The sequence below is a fragment of the Lytechinus variegatus genome, chromosome 1, assembly GCF_018143015.1.
Source record: "Lytechinus variegatus isolate NC3 chromosome 1, Lvar_3.0, whole genome shotgun sequence".
NCBI lineage: Eukaryota > Metazoa > Echinodermata > Echinoidea > Temnopleuroida > Toxopneustidae > Lytechinus > Lytechinus variegatus.
Window position 1 is genome coordinate 68,910,376 of NC_054740.1, and position 18,155 is coordinate 68,928,530.

Below are 18,155 nucleotides of genomic sequence, written 5' to 3' on the forward strand. Positions count from 1 at the left end.
ATAGCAGTACACAAAACTTTGCATACATGCCACATTGAGATATAAAACTGATTTTACACATGGATAACTTTCGGAGTATAACTCTTAAGAGTATACTTGCATAATACTCTATGCTTATTTCTACCACATTTCAGACATTTCTGAACAATTCTTTTAAAAAATGTAACCTTTAAATAAAATCTTAAATCTTAAATCAGTATATGTAGTCATTTTCATTCTAGTTGACGATGCAGTTACCTTTCAAAAGCACCATCCACTATAAATAAACATTGTCTTTACACTTGATTTAACAAAGATTTTTGCAAGAGAAAAGTAGATTTGATGATTAAAAGGAACTTGATATTCTCAGTGTCCTCTCTAGGCATATCAAATAGAGCATTAAAAGAAACTTACATTTATTACGAAATCAAGCATCTATTAGTCTTAAGACTGAACATAAATTCCTACTTATTTTCACGTTCAATAGCAAATAGCAAACTTGATTGCAATGCTTTATTACACTTGATTTGGGGACTTCCGCTTGATTTGGAATTGAACTTAAGTCTCTTGCAACATCCCGTAAGGAAGACAAGTAAGCTATGAAATATCGTCTATCGTCACCTCCTGCCTTTGCCACGGCCTCCCCTACCACCGCCACGCCCAAATCCACCCCTACCACCTCCGCCCCTACCTCCACCCCTCCCCCTACCCTTACCACCACCACGCCCCCCTTGTCGCTGTGCCCTGGGTCTACTCTGCTCCTGTTTGCGCCCCTTGATCTTCCTCTGCTTCAGGATCTCTTCTTTCCTCCGGAGTTCACCCCCAAGACGACCCTTTGACCCCTGACCTTGCTCTGTGCCGGTGTCTTCATGACGACCTCTCCTCCTTGTACCCGAGTGCTTGCCCCCTCGCTTGGAACCATAGCGGATTCTGTTCCCTGTGATGCCTCCTAAAAGTAAAAAAGATACAAATTTGTTTTATACAGCACTCAATTTACCCACACGAATATTTGCTTTCAAATTGATCAGAGTCAGTCGGTGAATACTACGGACAAAACACTTTATAACATGATTCCAAGTCTTATATTTTAAAACTTCTAAAATAAAGTTGATATCAGGAAATTCATTTCTTCTAATGGTACTGGTAATATCCCAGATGATTTTCAAAATTGAATGTACACACCTTTAATCACTACCTAGAATATCACCACACATCATCGCAAACAGTTTTTTTTTATTCCGAACACCTTTTCGCATCCCCAGAGGGAATTTAGAATGAGATTTCAACATCTCCAGACTCCAAAGTTCAACTACTGTAAATTCATAAAATGATGAAATGTCCTTACCTTTGTTGAAACCCGACCTGCCACTCTCACCGTCCTCACCCTCACTGTCAGAGTGATGGTGATCCCGTGAGTCTGCCTTACTCTTCTGTAACCATTCTTTGTATCTGATAGTATCACAATAGAGTCAAGGGTCAATGAACAGATTTCCATTTCATAGAAGGGCAATTCTATAAAATAATCAACATGCAATGATAATATAATCCAGTCAATTTGATTTAATTCACATTCATAATTTCTTCAGCTGTTTGAACTCAGGCCAACAGCAAGAATAATTCAGCTTGCCTGTTGATGCTAATGATCTGTACATATTTGTGCATATCAAACAATCAATATGTGTACTGTATGAATGTAGCAGAAAATGACAAGTGCGAATCATTTCCAGTGTAGCTGTGGAGAAGCACAGGATGTAGTTGTGGATCCCCAAAGATATGGGACAGTTGCTGCCAACCAACAACATAGCAATCAACTGATAAAGACCAAGGAGTCTCAAAAAGAGCACCTCCTGGACAGGCCACCACTGGGAGTTGACCGAAAAGTCGAAGCCAATCTCACTTTATCCTACAACTAAGGGGCTTTGGAGCAGCGCAACAAAGCGCTCCCACTGTTTCTCTGTATACTGACTAGTGTGTTGAGGGTGAATTCCTATCGCAAGCCTCCAGCACCCATCCCCCTTTGTGTATGGGGGGCTGTGGGCCAGCACCCTGGAAAGAAAGCTGGGATCCATATACAGCTCGGGGTCACAAAAGTTCAGGACCCCACCAACAATCTCTACAGGGTGCCTTGTAACCATGCTTCATACCAGTCACACCTATTGGGGTGGAAGTGGCTGTCATGCCCTTCAAGTAGAGACAGGGGATGGGAGCTAGGAGCGGGAGCAGGGGTATCCCTTGGAGAAACATTGAGATGATTATTTTGTCTGTTAAGATAATTGAGGAGACTCCTCATACCTTACTGACACTATGGAAGTCCAAGCACTCGACAGAGCTTCATCAGAAGGCAACATGCAGCACACCCCATCACCCATTTGTGCAATTCACCTGCTGGTTCCGTAGCATGGCAAGACAGACTGATAGACTTGGTGTAAAGACAGATCTTCCAAACGTTCGGGAATATTCATCTCAAATACAACTGCTATTCTTTCAAGCATGTTACTTATGATAGCTGGCTCCTGCATTTCATTTAAAACTCCAGAGACTAATCCACTGGGCCATGACGCTCCATAATCTTGCTAATTGAACATATTGTTCGAGAACTGTGTCACAATTGGCTCTCCATACAGTAGTTTAACCACAACTTCAACCCAGAGTGTAAATCAAACCTGAGTTGTAAAGGATACATGTTTTTCTTGTAAGATGCCGAGATGTATTTTCCACTCTCCGTCATAATCTTCTTCTGCTTGCCGTCCTTCCCTCCATCTCCAACAAACTTCTTCTTTTTCCTCTCCCTTGGTTGAAAAAGAAAAGAGTTATATAACATTCATACATCTCTACAGTAAATGAAATAGGAAAGGAGGAGAAGGGGAAGAGTGGGAGAGGGGGAGAGAACAAGAGCCAAAATGACAATAGGAATAGAGAATAAACCTCCAAAATATTGAATGTAAATATACTTTCAGAAGTAAGAAGAGGAGTTTTCCATCTTTATAGAGCAAGTCTCTCATCCTTATTATTTTTTTTCTCTATTAATTTAAAAATTGAACATAAGTCCTATATCAAGAGACTTGATAGCCATGTCGGCAAAGCGGGGATCACGGATTCTAGTGCCCCAGGGTTAATTTCCACTTGGTGACCTCTTTACATGTGTCCCTCAGCGAGGACCTTAAGCCTTTGGTCCGCTGACTGTTTCATTACAAGCATTCATGCTTTGTTAGCAATCAGGTAAACATTACCACCAATTTTCAGTTTTAGAATACAATAACTATCCTCACCATTTTTTTCTTTGTTGTTGTTTTCTCATTTCTTTGGATTCATCTTGTGTAAAATCTAAGACTGCTCCCGCTGCTTGCTGCTCAAAGTTACTTTCTATGCTCAACCTGTATCATTTTACCACAAAAATGGAAAAGGGAGACAAATACTGTTTTACATAAAAACTAAAATTGACAAAATATGAACAGGTATCAAATTGATACAAATTGATACATTATTCATCATCTCATATTTAATACTTTAATTTTTATTCCCTAAGCATTCTTTTCTTGTATGAGAGCTTTGAAATAAGTTTTTAGTGAAAATCATGAAGAGCAAGTTATTGTTGTTACCATTATAACAAAAGAGTTTTCACAATAGATTGCTAAGCATTGTGAGCACCTTACTTAGCGACTGGCTGGAAAAGTCCCCAACGCTTAGATACATCAATGAATGTCTTATGTGACCAATATCACTAGTTAGTATACTTTTTTAAATTGATGTTTAATTTGATACGTTACTCAGGCACATATCTAGCATCAGATACTTCAAAGCATTTTATGGGCCCTATGCTTGTGCATTGGCGGAGGAAGCCACAAATTTTAGGAGGGGACAACCCAAAAAATTTTGACAAGCAAAAAAAAAAAAAAAAAGGTTTTCAACCCAAAAATTTTAAGGGGGGACATAGGAAAATAAATTGACAAGCGAAAAAAAAAAAAAAAAAAAGTCATCAACAACAAATTTAGGGGGGGACACGTCCCCCCTGTCCCCCCCCCCCCCCCCCGCTTCCGCCGCCTATGTGCTTGTGCATGGGCCCATACATTTATTTTTCATAGTTCGTACTGGATACGCTTTTGTTACTAGTGACACAATTTCACTAATAGGTATATATATATATACTTCTTTGTATTATACCTACCCTTGTTCTATCTGTTTGTCTGGTGCTGTGTATGAAATGAATACATTCTCATCTCTGACAGCACTCTGTGTAAAGGGCAATGACCTCTGAGATGCTCCATCCTTCTTGTTCTTCTTCTTGCCAGCTGAGCTGATTACAACTGAGAATGCATTCTAAGATAAAACAGAAAGGCAACTCGGTTTTTGCGTTTGAAGGTGTTTTGGGCCTGAGGGTTAACACCAGTTTCCATAGTTGTCACATGCTCACTAGTCCTACCAATGCACAAACAAAACTGTGTATCATTTGTTTTATAGATTGGTGGAAAATAAATACATACATAAGATATTAATGATGCATGGCTAGCCTTGAGTAATAGAGACAGAGACTATTTTTTAGAAATTCTGACCATGGATAGATCATATTTATGTGCCTACAAAATATACATATTTAATGAGTATATGTCTTGCTATGGGCAAAATGCCACAGACACTCACTTTAATTGGCTTGCAAAATTGTACACCTTATCCAACAAAATAATTATTAATGGTATGGACCGTAATGTACATACATCAGCATCTCCATCTTCTTCCGTTTCCATGGCGACTCTTTTCATAGCTTGCTCATCTTTCTTTCTCTCCTCCAGTCTCAGTATATTCCTGTTGATCACTTTGTTATGTAGTTTCCTCTTGGATTGCATGATGCCATGAGCTATGTTCTTAGCAGTGGAGTTGATCTCAAAGATTGTCTATTAAAATTGATTCACACAAGAGGCAATGACACTGAATCATTACAACATATCAATTCATACTACATGTATATGTCGATGTTCTGGAGTAGAATATAACGCAATAGAGGAATTCATAGATTTAAAATTCCTCAATAGGATTATATGTTACCAACAAGGCAGGCCACAGTGAGTTCTGATTCATGAATGTATCAGTGCACATTTTTAACTACATTTGGTGACATAAGAAAGCACTATGAGTTACACAAGATAGTTGAAAATTATCAGAACTTAAACTAGCATTTAGATTTGAACCTCCATCTCAGCCATGGAGCAAAATTAGTGTTAGAGTACAAAGGCCAGTCCAAAATGTGCAATGCAGGTGGCACATACATGCATGGCAATAGTTAGTTACTTGTGCACAAAACGACACTATGTTGAGAAAGCTTAAGAAATTTCTTCATTTGTAAGTGTTAATGCTCATTCTCATGAAAAATGGGAAAGTTCATTAAAAAAAAGAGCAGATCATGAGTTTAACTGCGAATTGACTTATTGCTATGTTATAAATTGTATGGATCCCTCTGCTGAAGGGAATACCATGTACACTTAGGTACTTACAGAGTGTGGCTTGTAGCTCTTGATCTCATCAACAAGCTGCACTCTTGTGTTTTCTTGATCACTGTCTTGAATTCCTGTTGAAGTCAAAACACACCTCATTATTTCATCGATATATTTATATAATATTGACTGGCCTTGAGGGGAACATCAAATATATTGCCAGCAAAAGAATCATATTGGCCCGAGTCTTTACACGAGGGCAATATGGGTCTTTTAAGGGCAATATATTTGATGTTCCCCGAAAGAAGAGCCAGTCAATATTTTTATTATCATCCAAATCAGATATCTAGAGCAAAAATCGTGATAATGGTGATATTTCTTTTTAAAATAGTTATATTGTGTCTTGTTAATATAAGGGTCTAGGCTCTGCACTTCACCATTATGACGTACTTGCAAGCGCTTGGATCCAGTGATGTCTTTATTATGACATATATTGTTGGCGCGCAGATCCTTATGAAGCGTATCTCTTTATACGCATCCTCAAATGCCCGGATGTGAGACCAGGGAAAATACAAAGATATATTTTGCGTCGTCTCTGCATGCAAAGTAAATATGCGCATTGAGACCGAGGAAAATACAAATAATATACCTATCCCTTCCCGATATTTATGAATCTAGGGCAATACGGTTTTGTAAATGACCAGCTCAGATGTCTGATACGGGTGATAATTAATTTAATATCGACTGAACATTCCACGTAATCATTCTTCCTGCTGATGACCTCTTCACACTAAATGCAGAGGGATGAGATCTTTAATTGAGATAATACCCCAAAGCACTTTGGACACCTCTGTCCTCCCTCACATATATTGTTATCCCTTTCTTTCCCTCCTACCTCCTCCCCTCCTAATTCTGCTGCTCCTCCTCCCTCCTTTTGCTCCTCCCCCCCCCCTCTCTCTCCTCCTTCTCTGCCTCCTCCTTCCTCCTTCTACCCCCTATAAGTAAATCCTACTCGTTTTTTTTCATACATGGATTCATTGTTCTTATTTCACTAGTTAGTCAGCCCACCTGCGCGCTTTGAAATATCCTACAAATGGTATTATTATTGTAATCATTATTTTCCTTACCATACATGGGGTGATATGCTATATCTATGGGGTCAATCTCTTTTGACCTCTTGACACTAGCGGGAGAGGGCAAAGGTCGCGACCTTAGAAAATTCTTCATGGCATTGGATGCGGGCCTCTTCAGACCTGCCAGGTCGGTGCTCATCTTGTGATAGTTCCTCAAAAGGCTTTCCTCGTCGTCGACCACCGACTGAGGAACTCGACCAAGCTTCCCAGTGTCTGAGGAATGGAAACATTGCCATTACAAGGTTGAAAAATCATTTGAAATATAACTCAGATAAGAACATGGAATATACAGGGAATGGGATGTCAACTTAGTAAAAAGAACTGCAGTATTTTGGGGGATGAATTCAAAGATTTAGGGATGAAAAACAGTATTTTCAATTGTTCTGTGATAGACATGTGTATATTACAATTTGGGGGATATAAGAAATAGTAATTTTACATGAAACCTGCAGTATTGTAATTAAACAGTATAAAATCTGTCAAAAAAGAACAAGCGGCATCACTGCTTATAGGTTAATATGACTCGGTTAGGGCACATTTGCATTTTTGAACTGAAACACAATCTCTTGGATGTTCAGAGTAGTCTCTGAAGCAAGAATTCAACACTTGTCTATTAATAAATTTTAATTAAATGAAATGACAACTAAAAGACAAATTTTTGGATATTTTCAGCATGACATTCAGAAATATTTTCATTCCTAGAAAGAATAATTAATCAGTTCTTTTGGGGGGTGAATAATCAACCTAAGTATGCAATGTTTATTGTCAATGTGTTAGCAGAGACAACTTTTAACCTATTTACAGGAACATAATATTTGACTTCATAACTTGAAAATACCTTCTCCAGAAATCTTATCATCCTTCTTGAAGAGTGCAATATCCTTGCCCAGGAACAGATGAAGGTCTATGAGGTATGGTACTTCATCAGGAGCTACAAGGGAGTAGGCTGTACCAGTCCTTCCTGCTCTGGCAACACGACCTAAGAAGGATAAAAATATCAAAAAATTTGGATAAAGGTCTACAGAAATACCTTTGATAATTGACTATGAGATATAGGGAGTTCATCAGGAACTACCAGGGAATAAGCTATTCTGGTCCTTCCTGCTCTAGCACATGACCTAGGGAGTATAAGAATGTCAACAGGATTGCCATAGACATATGACTATAGGATTTGAGAATAAATCAGGAGTTACCAGGGAGATGGCTGTATTGGTCCTTCATGCTCTGGCAACGCTACCTAAGGAGGATAACAATGTCAATAGGTTTAGACAAAGGTCTACAGGAGTGTCTTTGACATTTTTATGGGGCCGATGGAAGATAAGAATGTCCACAGGTTTGTTATGAGTAGAGTATGACAACTTGATAAACATGGTTATCAAATTACAAATTGTCATCGTTTTGAAAAAAAAATTATAGCTGCAGTTGTCACCTTTGTTTGCACTTCAAATTATGTTTAACATACTTACCGACTCTATGAACAAATAGCTTTGGTTTGCCTGGGAAGTGGAAATTGATGACAACATCAAGCATAGGGATGTCAATACCTCGGGCAGCAATGTCTGTTACAAGGAGGATATGAGTCTTCTTGTGGGTGAACTTGGCAACGTTGATCTTCCTTGCAGCCTGGTCCAGGGCACTGTATATGTAGGTGCAGCTGATGCCTGCCTGATCTAGCAACTATGAGAGAGAATACATGTTTGAGAAAGGAATAACAAAATTATGGAAAGAAAGCAGGAAGAAGACATCACAATTAAAACACTGAATGGCTTTGGTAAATGACACAAGTATATTCACTAGTTTTGGAAATTGGAATTAGAATAGTGACATAGTTTACACTTTTGGGGGATTAACCAATAATAAAGCTAGGCTTTAAGGAACTTACCTCCCTGACATATTCTACATGATGCCTTGTAGCCAAGAAGACAACTGTCAACTGATTGGGCTGGATGACAGAACGTAAAAGGTGCAACAACACTGCTGTCTTGTCATTATCCCGCGTGTATAGAAACATATTCTGTTGAGAGAATCATTTTCCTTAAATGATAATACATATGATTTACATACTGCACTAGATTCTCTTTGCAGAATGCTAAAGGCGCAATGAACGAAGGAAGAGAGACAGAGAAAGGAATAAAGAAACCAATGATGATGCTAAAGAATAGGGAGCATTAAATAGGTGAGTCTTCAGGCAACGTTTAATAAGTCAACAGAAGTATATTCTCAGAAAACCAGGGGAAGATTATTCCAAAGAACTGAAATAATAGCGTTCATTAGGTCTGAATGCAATTATTCAATCCACTATCATATGACTGCCTTGAAATAAAACTTAAGCATGAAAGATGCAATATGCTATTAATTTGATTTTGTAATCATATGTAATTTCCAAAATTTGTTTGGATTAGAGTAATACGAAAAGGAACAGCAAAAAGTACCAAATCACAAGTATGAAGTTGGATCTATACCTGTATCAATAGAAAGAGGAGAAAGGAATTCCTTTTAAAACATAAAAATAGCATCTTACTATATCTATTAACCTCCTCCACCCCTTTAAAAAAAATCCTCAGAAACACATACCCTTAACTGATTGCTGATCTTTGATTCTACATCTAATCTAATCTAAACACTGGTTCACTCAAACCTGCACTGGCAAATTCTACCATACTCTTAGGCAGGGTGGCTAAAATGAAGTGTCATCTCACCCCCCCCCCCCTTCCAAAAAATACTCAGAGACACATACCTTTAGCTGATCACTAATCTTTGATTCTACATCTAATCTGACCAACACTGGTTCACTCAGACCAGCACTGGCAAATTCCACCAGACTCTTCGGAAGGGTGGCAGAGAAGAGCAAGGTCTGACGATTGTCTGGTAGCCTGGATAGTATCTCGTTCAACTGCTCAGCAAATCCCATTTCAAACAACCTGGTCAAAATAGGATATAAACTTTGTCTGTACATAGCTTTCTAATATCCAATTGCTAAATTTATGAAGTAAGTGCTCAAGGGGCCTTTTTTTAAGTCAGTGGGGTTCAGCTTTTAAGGGAAATATATGGATATAAATCATACATGGTCAAACCATGAGTAGCAGATGCAATGTAATGCCACTGTAAATAGCTTTATATGGTTAAGTCTTACGGTAAATCTTACTTTCCCTGCCCTGACAACGTTGCCCTGAAGCTAATGAGCTTGGTCAAAGATTTCTCACTGGTACACCAAGTTTGCTTTCCAAAATGATGTCTCTGTTACAGGTATTTCTAATGCTTTTTACAAAGTCTGGAATCAGCAAATAACAATCAATTCCTCATGCCAGCTGACTAAACACTAACTTTAATAGAATAAAAGAACACTAGATGTTTACTAGAACTCTATTAGGAAAAATCCTATTCTGTATTTATTTTTATCCAATTTTCAAGCCTAAAATCCTAATTTTCTTTAAAATTAAAAAAAAAACTAACAAAAATCATCATTCTTACAAGTTTCAAAAATCATATGGCTAGAGGAAAATTCATATTCAGTGTCACTTTCCCCATAAAATCTAACTTAATAGGGTAAAAAGCCTACTAATTGGCAGCTCTGGAACCTTACCTGTCTGCCTCATCAAAGACCACATACTCCACTTGCATGAGCTTGAGGTCCATCTCAACCAGGACGTGAAGAAGACGACCAGGGGTAGCAATCAGGATGTCAGGGTTCTCATGAAGGGCTGCAAACTGGTCATCCATCCGGTCACCTCCAAGGATGACCTCTGACCTCAGATCCATGTAACGAGATAGCTGTTTGAATGAATGAATTACCACACCTGATTAGATTTCAACATTTGAATAACATATTATGATAAAAATTTTAACAAAATCAATGTGATGTTGAATTTATAGATGAAAAATTAAAAAAAATATTTAATGTCAATATACTGGTATTAATCATTCATACACATCTACAACCATAATGACAAACAGAAAAGGAACACATATTCTTTTGTTACATTTGCTCTGGAACTTCTTGAGAGAAAGGTATTACAATTAGATATATATGACATAGCTTTCAGATTTTAGGCAAAATTCAAGCAATTAAAAAAGGTTTTTCAATGACCTATTAAGTTCTTTATATTTAAAATAATCATAATTTGGTCTTTCCTTTTCTTCGCCATAGGACCTGTCTCTGTTAATAGGAGATAATGGATGGGTGGCTATATTTAGTCCTGGTTCAAAATAATCCATTTTGTAAAGCAACAGACATTGATCTCAAAGAAAATTTGATAAAATAGAAAAAACAGGGAAAAGAAAGCAACTTGATTGATGGCCCACAAATTCAAGAAATCAAACTTCACTAAATGCAGGTTTTCATGAAATGCTTACCTCCTTGGTGAATTTCAGTGTTTGCAGAGCCAGCTCCCTGGTGGGTGACAGGATCAGAGCTCTAGCACCAGACTGGGCCGATCGTCTCTGGAGTCGCTCCAGCATGGGAAGGAGAAAGGCTGCCGTCTTACCACTCCCTGTTCGTGCCATTCCCACAACATCTTGTCCTTCCATGATAATCGGTATGCACTGGAACACAAGAGTCAAATTATACATTCACTAGCATTACAAAACTTTATGTATGTATATCCAGTTGTTGCACATCCAGACAGAGTTGCTTGTGTGGACAAGGCAGAAATTTCAAGAACTTTGCATAGATATTTTATGCGAGACAATATTAAAATGCATAAGCTTTCAGAATTATTTGTACTATTTGATGCATGTGCATTGAGATAACTCAGCTGACAAATTAATAATTATCTATATAGTGTCTGGATATCAGAGTCCCTTCCTGCTTTTATAACTGACAAGATGTTCACATAATTTATATTGCTTGGGAAAGCAGTGTTTTGAAGACTTGTTTAAAGGCAATGACAGTACACTTAAAAGCAATGGTTAACATCGATTTGCCTCTACAACATTTGATCTGTAAGATCACATTTGTTACCTGTTTCTGGAATGTGTTGTAAAAGTGAAACCCTAACAAAATTGCACCTGAAAATCATTTTTTAGTGTTTAGAAATAAAGTAAAGTGACAAGTAACATCATCCCAATTTTATTTCATATACTACATTTCTTAAAATTTGACTCTCCAGTATCATAAGTTCAGTTATTACAGATCTACATTGTATATCTTGAAAGGGTCTGCATGAATTTGATTTTTTTTTCTTCCTGGGTATTTTCTTTTTTTTCAATATGAATAATATGAAATAAAACAGATATCAAACTTAAGGATGTTTCTAAACAACACATTTTTAATGTTAACCAATGTCTTAACCTTCCTTGATAACTGAGATGCCACACACCATTTTAAGCAGCTGAAAATACATTTGCAAATGACAATCTGTCTAAGACGATCCATTAAAGACTAGGAATTTATACATAAATTCAAGGAATGTCAGTAAGATATTTTTGAGCTTGCTGATAAGAGTGTTGTAAAGACTCAGTGACATACTCACTTTTCGTTGTATAGGTGTAGGGATTTTATATCCTTTCTTCATGATACCTTTAAAAACCGCATGGCTAAGACCTATTGGAGAGAACAATAGAGAGGTGAATGAAAGAGTAATTAAATAGGATTTTAAAGGACAGTTAACATTCTGTCACAAAATAATACAACTTATCGAGTGTTTATGTCCACTCTGTAGAGCTCGAAAATACAATAGATACCTGATACATAGGGCTATTTATTACAAGTTTTCAAGCAGGATTTGAGACAACATACACAGATAAAAATAGGTCTTTTTCTGATGAAAGAAATACACAATTGGTACAATCATTATGCACATGGAATAACTATCCTGGTATAGCATGATTTCCAAGATGAATTTCTTTATGATTGCTAGATACAAAATGTCTTTTACTTTGAACTCTACAGGACTTTGATAAGATCTTTTCCCAGATGACCCAACATGCTAATCAAATTGAAGAATCCAAATTCTTTACTGTACATATACTTTTATCAAAGTATACTACTGTACAACATTGGCATCAACATCATCTGGCATAGTGCATGAAGCATGCAAGCCAGCCCATCTGTCATCAGCTGTGCTGCTAAAACAAGCTCACCAATTTAGCACATCCAAAAACCTAACAATTGATGGTATATATATATATATATACATAAAGTCATGCATGATGTAAGGCCTGAAGGTTGGTTGGCCTAGTTCTTAAAATCAATAATTTCTCCTCCATTATGGACTAGTTGTTCTTCTCAGAGGTCAAGTCCACCCCCCAAAAAATAGATTGAATTCAAAAATAAAAATCAAACAAGCATAGTGCTGAAAATTTTATTTCAGAAAGTTGTGTGATATTTTTAGGTTTTGCTTATTTTCACACATCAGTTGAGAGAGCCACTGATGTCACACACTCACTATACGTTTTTAATTTCATTATACGAAATACAAAATATTTGAATTTTTTTGCAAATTCGACAATAAGGAAGCTCTACACTGAATCGCAGTAACATGCAACAATGGTAATGCCAAAAATATTACAACTTTCTTACTTTACACTCAATGTTGATATTTTACCAGTTGGTGCTTGTTGATTTTTTTTTCTCTCTTTTTTAGTGTATGGGGTAGACTTGACATTGAAAAATCTGCTTCTGAAAAACTGATTTGGATCTGTCAGTGTTATGTGCTACAGCCTTACCCATAGATTGGAAACCTCCAGACTTTTTCTTTTTCCTGTTCTGTTGTTTAACCAATGCCCTGGTGTCTATGTCTGCATCCGAAGAATACCCATCAATGGTAGGAAATCCTGCTGAAACTTTCATCTGTAAATGGAAGCAAGAAGGTATTTTCTTGACTTTTTTTAAACTGGAATTGGCAAACAGATCAGTGTTTACTATCTTGATACAGCAATACATCTGACTGCCCCCCCCCCCCCGGAACAAAACCCATTTCAATTTTTCAATTCACAATACATGGGAAGCTGCTAGCATATGACGCCACAAATTTAAAAAAAATTCTAATGGATTTCAAACCTTCACCATTGTGGAAAAAACAGCGACTTACTTTGGCTGTCACGCAACTCCCACTTCCCTGGTTTATCCAAAATAAATACATAAACATATGGCCATTGAGTCCCTGTACAGACCGAGTTAGAACTTCGGTCTCTGTAATTGGTGAGTGGAGCCAACGGAATTCAGCAGAACAAACAATAAAACAGAGTTTCAGAGTAAAAAGCTTTGCCTTTGGTCTAGCGTGCATAAGGCCTACTACATAAAAAGTATAAAAATAAAGTAAATGAAAATTAGTTGGCATTTTTTCCTCCACATGACGGATTTCACTTAGTCTTATGCCTATTAATTTCTTTCTGTTATTTTTACAATTTAGTGTCACTCAGGTCAGGGGGTGAGTTCTTGGGATTGGGAAAAGAAAAGGAAATATCAACTGATCAAAAACTGAATATTTAATGCCAAATTTACAACGAAAGAAGCAAAATCAAACGGTGAAACTTGTTCAAAAATCAAAATAGATCTAGATCTAAATTAATATTTAAAAAAAAATCCAAATCAAACCTAGACAGCTGGCAGCTGTCTGTTTCGATAACTTTTTTAACATTTTTTTATCATTTTAATTTCTCTTCGTACACAGACGGTTCGCTATTGTGCAGCCACCATAAGGGGACTTACAATGCAAAATCCCCCAGTCTGGGCTCTTCAATTTTTGTCTTAAATGAATCAAATTTTGAAAATTAATGCAACCGAAATGCGAAATATTATTACCTGTTGGCATTAATTGCCAAAAACGGGGGAAAATCAAGTTAAACGAACAACAAGTGAACTGCCTCTGGCCGTCTCACCTGTATCACGCGATTCAACATAGCAGCAGTGCTGACTTTGAATACTACTATAACTCGCACAAGATGTTCAGTGATACTTGGTTACTCTTATTTCCACGCTTTATGAACTAGACCAATACACTTTCAGAGATAGGATGGTAATTCAACAAATACCCCCAATGTGGCAAAAATTCATTGACCTCACATGACCTTTGACCTTGATCATGTGACCTGAAACTTGGAAAGGATATTCAGTGATACTTGATTATTACTCTTATGTCCAAGTTTCAAAAGTCAGATCAATAAACTTGCAAAGTTATGATGGTAATTCAACAGATACCCCCATTATAGCCAAAGTTCTTTGACCTTTGCCATGTGACCTAAAATGAACAAAGGATACTCAGTGATACTTGATTACTCTTATGTCCAAGTTTTATGAACTAGACCAACATACTTTCAAAGTTATGATTGTAATTCAACAAATACCCTTATTCGGCCAAAGTTTATTGACCCTAAATGACCTTTGACCTTGATCATGTGACCTGAAACTTGCACAGGATGTGCAGTGATACTTGATTACTATTATGTCCAATTTTCATGAATCAGATCCAAAAACTTTTAAAGTTTTGATTGTAATTAAATAGATACCCCAAAATCAGCCAAAGTTCATTGACCCCAAATGACCTTTGACCTTGGTCATGTGACGTAAAACTCAAGCAGGATGTTTGGTGATACTTGATTGCCCTCATGTCTAAGTTTAATGACCTAGGTCCATATACTTTCTAAGTTATGATGAAATTTCAAAAACTTAACCTCAGGTTAAGATTTTGATGTTGATTCCCCCAACATGGTCTAAGTTCATTGACCCTAAATGACCTTTGACCTTAGTCATGTGACATGGAACTCTAATAGGATGTTCAGTAATACTTGATTAACCTTATAACCAAGTTTCATAAACTAGGTCCATATACATTCTAAGTTATGATGTCATTTCAAAAACTTAACCTCAGGTTAAGATTTGATGTTGACGCCGCCGCCGCCACCGCCGTCGGAAAAGCGGCGCCTATAGTCTCACTCTGCTATGCAGGTGAGACAAAAACAGTGACTTTAATACCTCGGCTGTCGCCAGTAGAGGCGCATGGCCAATATGGGAGACTCTCTCCAATAGGGGAGACAATCTCCCACATTGGAGACTTGCTTTGCAAAAGGACAAAAGAAACAACACCAACAAAAGCATAATTTTTTCACCCAAAATTTTGTCTCGCTGAGGTCAGAAGCCCATTCGTTTTGTGTGTGGATGACAATAAAAATCCTTATCAAAACATAAGACTGAGAATTTTTTAAGTAGAAGGTGAAAAGGTGTAAATTTTCATGAGGAATCTGCTTATCACATTTTTATTTGCTGCCAAGGTAATCATTTTGCCGCAAATGTAAACAAAGGAAATTAGTCTCCAAAACTGGAAACTGTCTCTGAAATTGGATACCCAAATTCTTTACAAAAGTCTCTGATATTGGAGATAATCTCCCACATTGGAGACAGTCTCCAATATTGGCCGTGCGCCTCAATTGGTCGCGCAGCTTCACCTACGACTACGTTTTATCCGAACTTAGTACATAAACATATGGCCATTGAGTCCGCTGTACAGATCGTGCTAGAACTTCGGTCTCTGTATTTGGTGAGTGAAGCCAACGGAGTTCAGCTGAAGCCTGAACAACCAACATACAGGGACCGAACGAAGCTTTCTTGGGGGGGTCTAACAAGTTAGGCCCCCTAATTATCAAACCATGCCATGCAAAGTCTTAGTCAAACTTGTTTTACACAAGAATAGCCGTCTCTACTTTGATCGATGAACAAGCTTAGTCCTAACTTACAGCATCATTTGTGTAAAGTAAAGACTAAAGTAAAGTAGGTTAAAAAAAAAGAGTCAGACAAACCCTACATCAATCACTGTACGTGGGACACAGCAAGGAAAATTTTAACTTCACGATAACTCTACCATGCATGTCTACAGTAAATGTCTAATTTATAATGACATATTACCCGTTTGGGTGATGCAGAATTAATATTTCCATCACTTCCTATCCCATCATTTTGCGTTCCGTCAGTTTTTTCACTTCTTTTACGCTTTAAATGTCCCTTCTTTGCCATTCTTGTCTATACAACACGTGTGACTGTGATATCGGCTGCTAATACATATAATGCCTATGCTAGTTTTTGCTACTTGTCTTGTGATGATGTGATATGTTTAGCGCCACCTCTAGCAGCATCAGAGGATATGACAGAGACCGACAACTGGGGCCGATTGCACGAAAGGATCTTTGCAAGGTCCGTCTTTCGTGTCGCCCATCTTTTATGATGCGCCATGTGAAACGCATTTTAAATAAATCATCTGCAAACATATTTCATTTTTCCGTTCAAATAAACAAAATATTTGTTTATAAAATGATGTAATATATCATGAAATTGTATAAAATTTTATTTAAAAGCAAGCTAACGAATCTCATTCTTTATCATAAATTTCAGAAACACCCCGCTTATAGCGTATCATAAAAGATGAGCGACACGAAAGACGGTCCTTGGAAAGACCCTTTCGTGCAATCGGCCCCTGGGCGTTGTGGCGTGCGCCTGTAATCCAAGCTGGTTACAAATTGATGCAGAGGTTCGAGCCCTGGTCACGTCATTCGGATGGTGACGTTAAAGGTCGGTCCCTGACGTAATTTATCATATCTGATTGATACACGTCTGACAAAACTCAAATACACACACACACACAGTGGCGTACGTATATCACGCCATTGGGGGTGCACTAGCAAAAAAATTGACCTATACAGCAACTTAGCGCGCTTCGCGCGCTAAGTTGCTAGGTTCATTGACCTAAGACATTTTAAGAACAGTGCCATTAAACAGATATGTATGTCACTGGTCAAATAATGCGAGTGCGAAGCGCGAGCTGGAATTTGTTTATATTCAGACCTAATTATAAAAGGGACATTATAAGCAAATTTTTGTAATCATGATACGTACCTGTCTCGCTTAACAAACAACGCGAGCTGAAATTTTTGTATATATTGAACCAAAAGAGGGATATTTTAAGGACTATTTTTTAAAGAGTATACATATCTCACCATAGTCATCTAATGCGAGTGCCAAGCTTAGCAGGGCGTGCTGATTTTGTTAGAATTATATCTAAACACACGAAGCACTCTTTGTAGTCATTATAATCATGATTGTCATACGCATCTCATAAATCAAATATTGCGAGCGCGAAGCGCGAACTGAACATTTAGGAAATTCAGACCTGAAGAGGGTCATTCTAAGGCTTGTTTGCAGTAATTTACTAAGATCATACGTATTTCACTAATGATGCGAGCGCGAAGAACGAGCAAATTTTTGATATTCAGATTAGAAAAAGGGACACTTTGAAAACGATGTATATGTCACTACTCGAGGTGCGAGGAAATATATTTGATGTATATTGACTTGAAAATGGGAGGTTTTAGTACGTACAGGATCATATATCTCGTTAAACAGACAATGCGAGCACCCAGAACAATGAAGACATAGGCCCTGTCGTGGGGAAATAATGTTTCATAAAGTTATGAAAAAAGATTCTTATGTAATATAGCATAACGTACTTATTATCTTAATTATAATGAACAATAACTTCTTCTTTCCCGCTACGTTTTTCTTCCTTTCTCCCTTTTTCTTCTTTCCCTCTTTTTTGGGGGGCCAGCTGATTGGGGGGGGGCACGTGCCTCCCCCCGTAATTACACTACTGCACACACACTCACACACACACACACACCGACCAGACGC

At 37.6% G+C, this 18,155-nt stretch overlaps 1 protein-coding gene across 1 annotated transcript; it reads right to left on the bottom strand.

Annotated features, from left to right (window-relative positions):
* Positions 1-322: 322 nt before the first annotated feature.
* Positions 323-16,540, bottom strand: LOC121421109 (ATP-dependent RNA helicase DDX54-like). The gene is made up of 17 exons (XM_041615747.1): positions 16,380-16,540; positions 13,205-13,328; positions 12,010-12,080; positions 10,892-11,080; positions 10,122-10,309; positions 9,276-9,459; positions 8,421-8,552; positions 8,005-8,215; positions 7,377-7,517; positions 6,533-6,751; positions 5,466-5,539; positions 4,692-4,868; positions 4,145-4,296; positions 3,249-3,353; positions 2,661-2,768; positions 1,325-1,428; positions 323-928 (listed from the first exon to the last, which is right to left on the bottom strand). The coding sequence occupies exons 1-17, from the start codon at positions 16,485-16,487 to the stop codon at positions 597-599; spliced, it is 2,619 nt and encodes an 872-aa protein (XP_041471681.1). The 5' UTR covers positions 16,488-16,540; the 3' UTR covers positions 323-596.
* Positions 16,541-18,155: the final 1,615 nt, after the last annotated feature.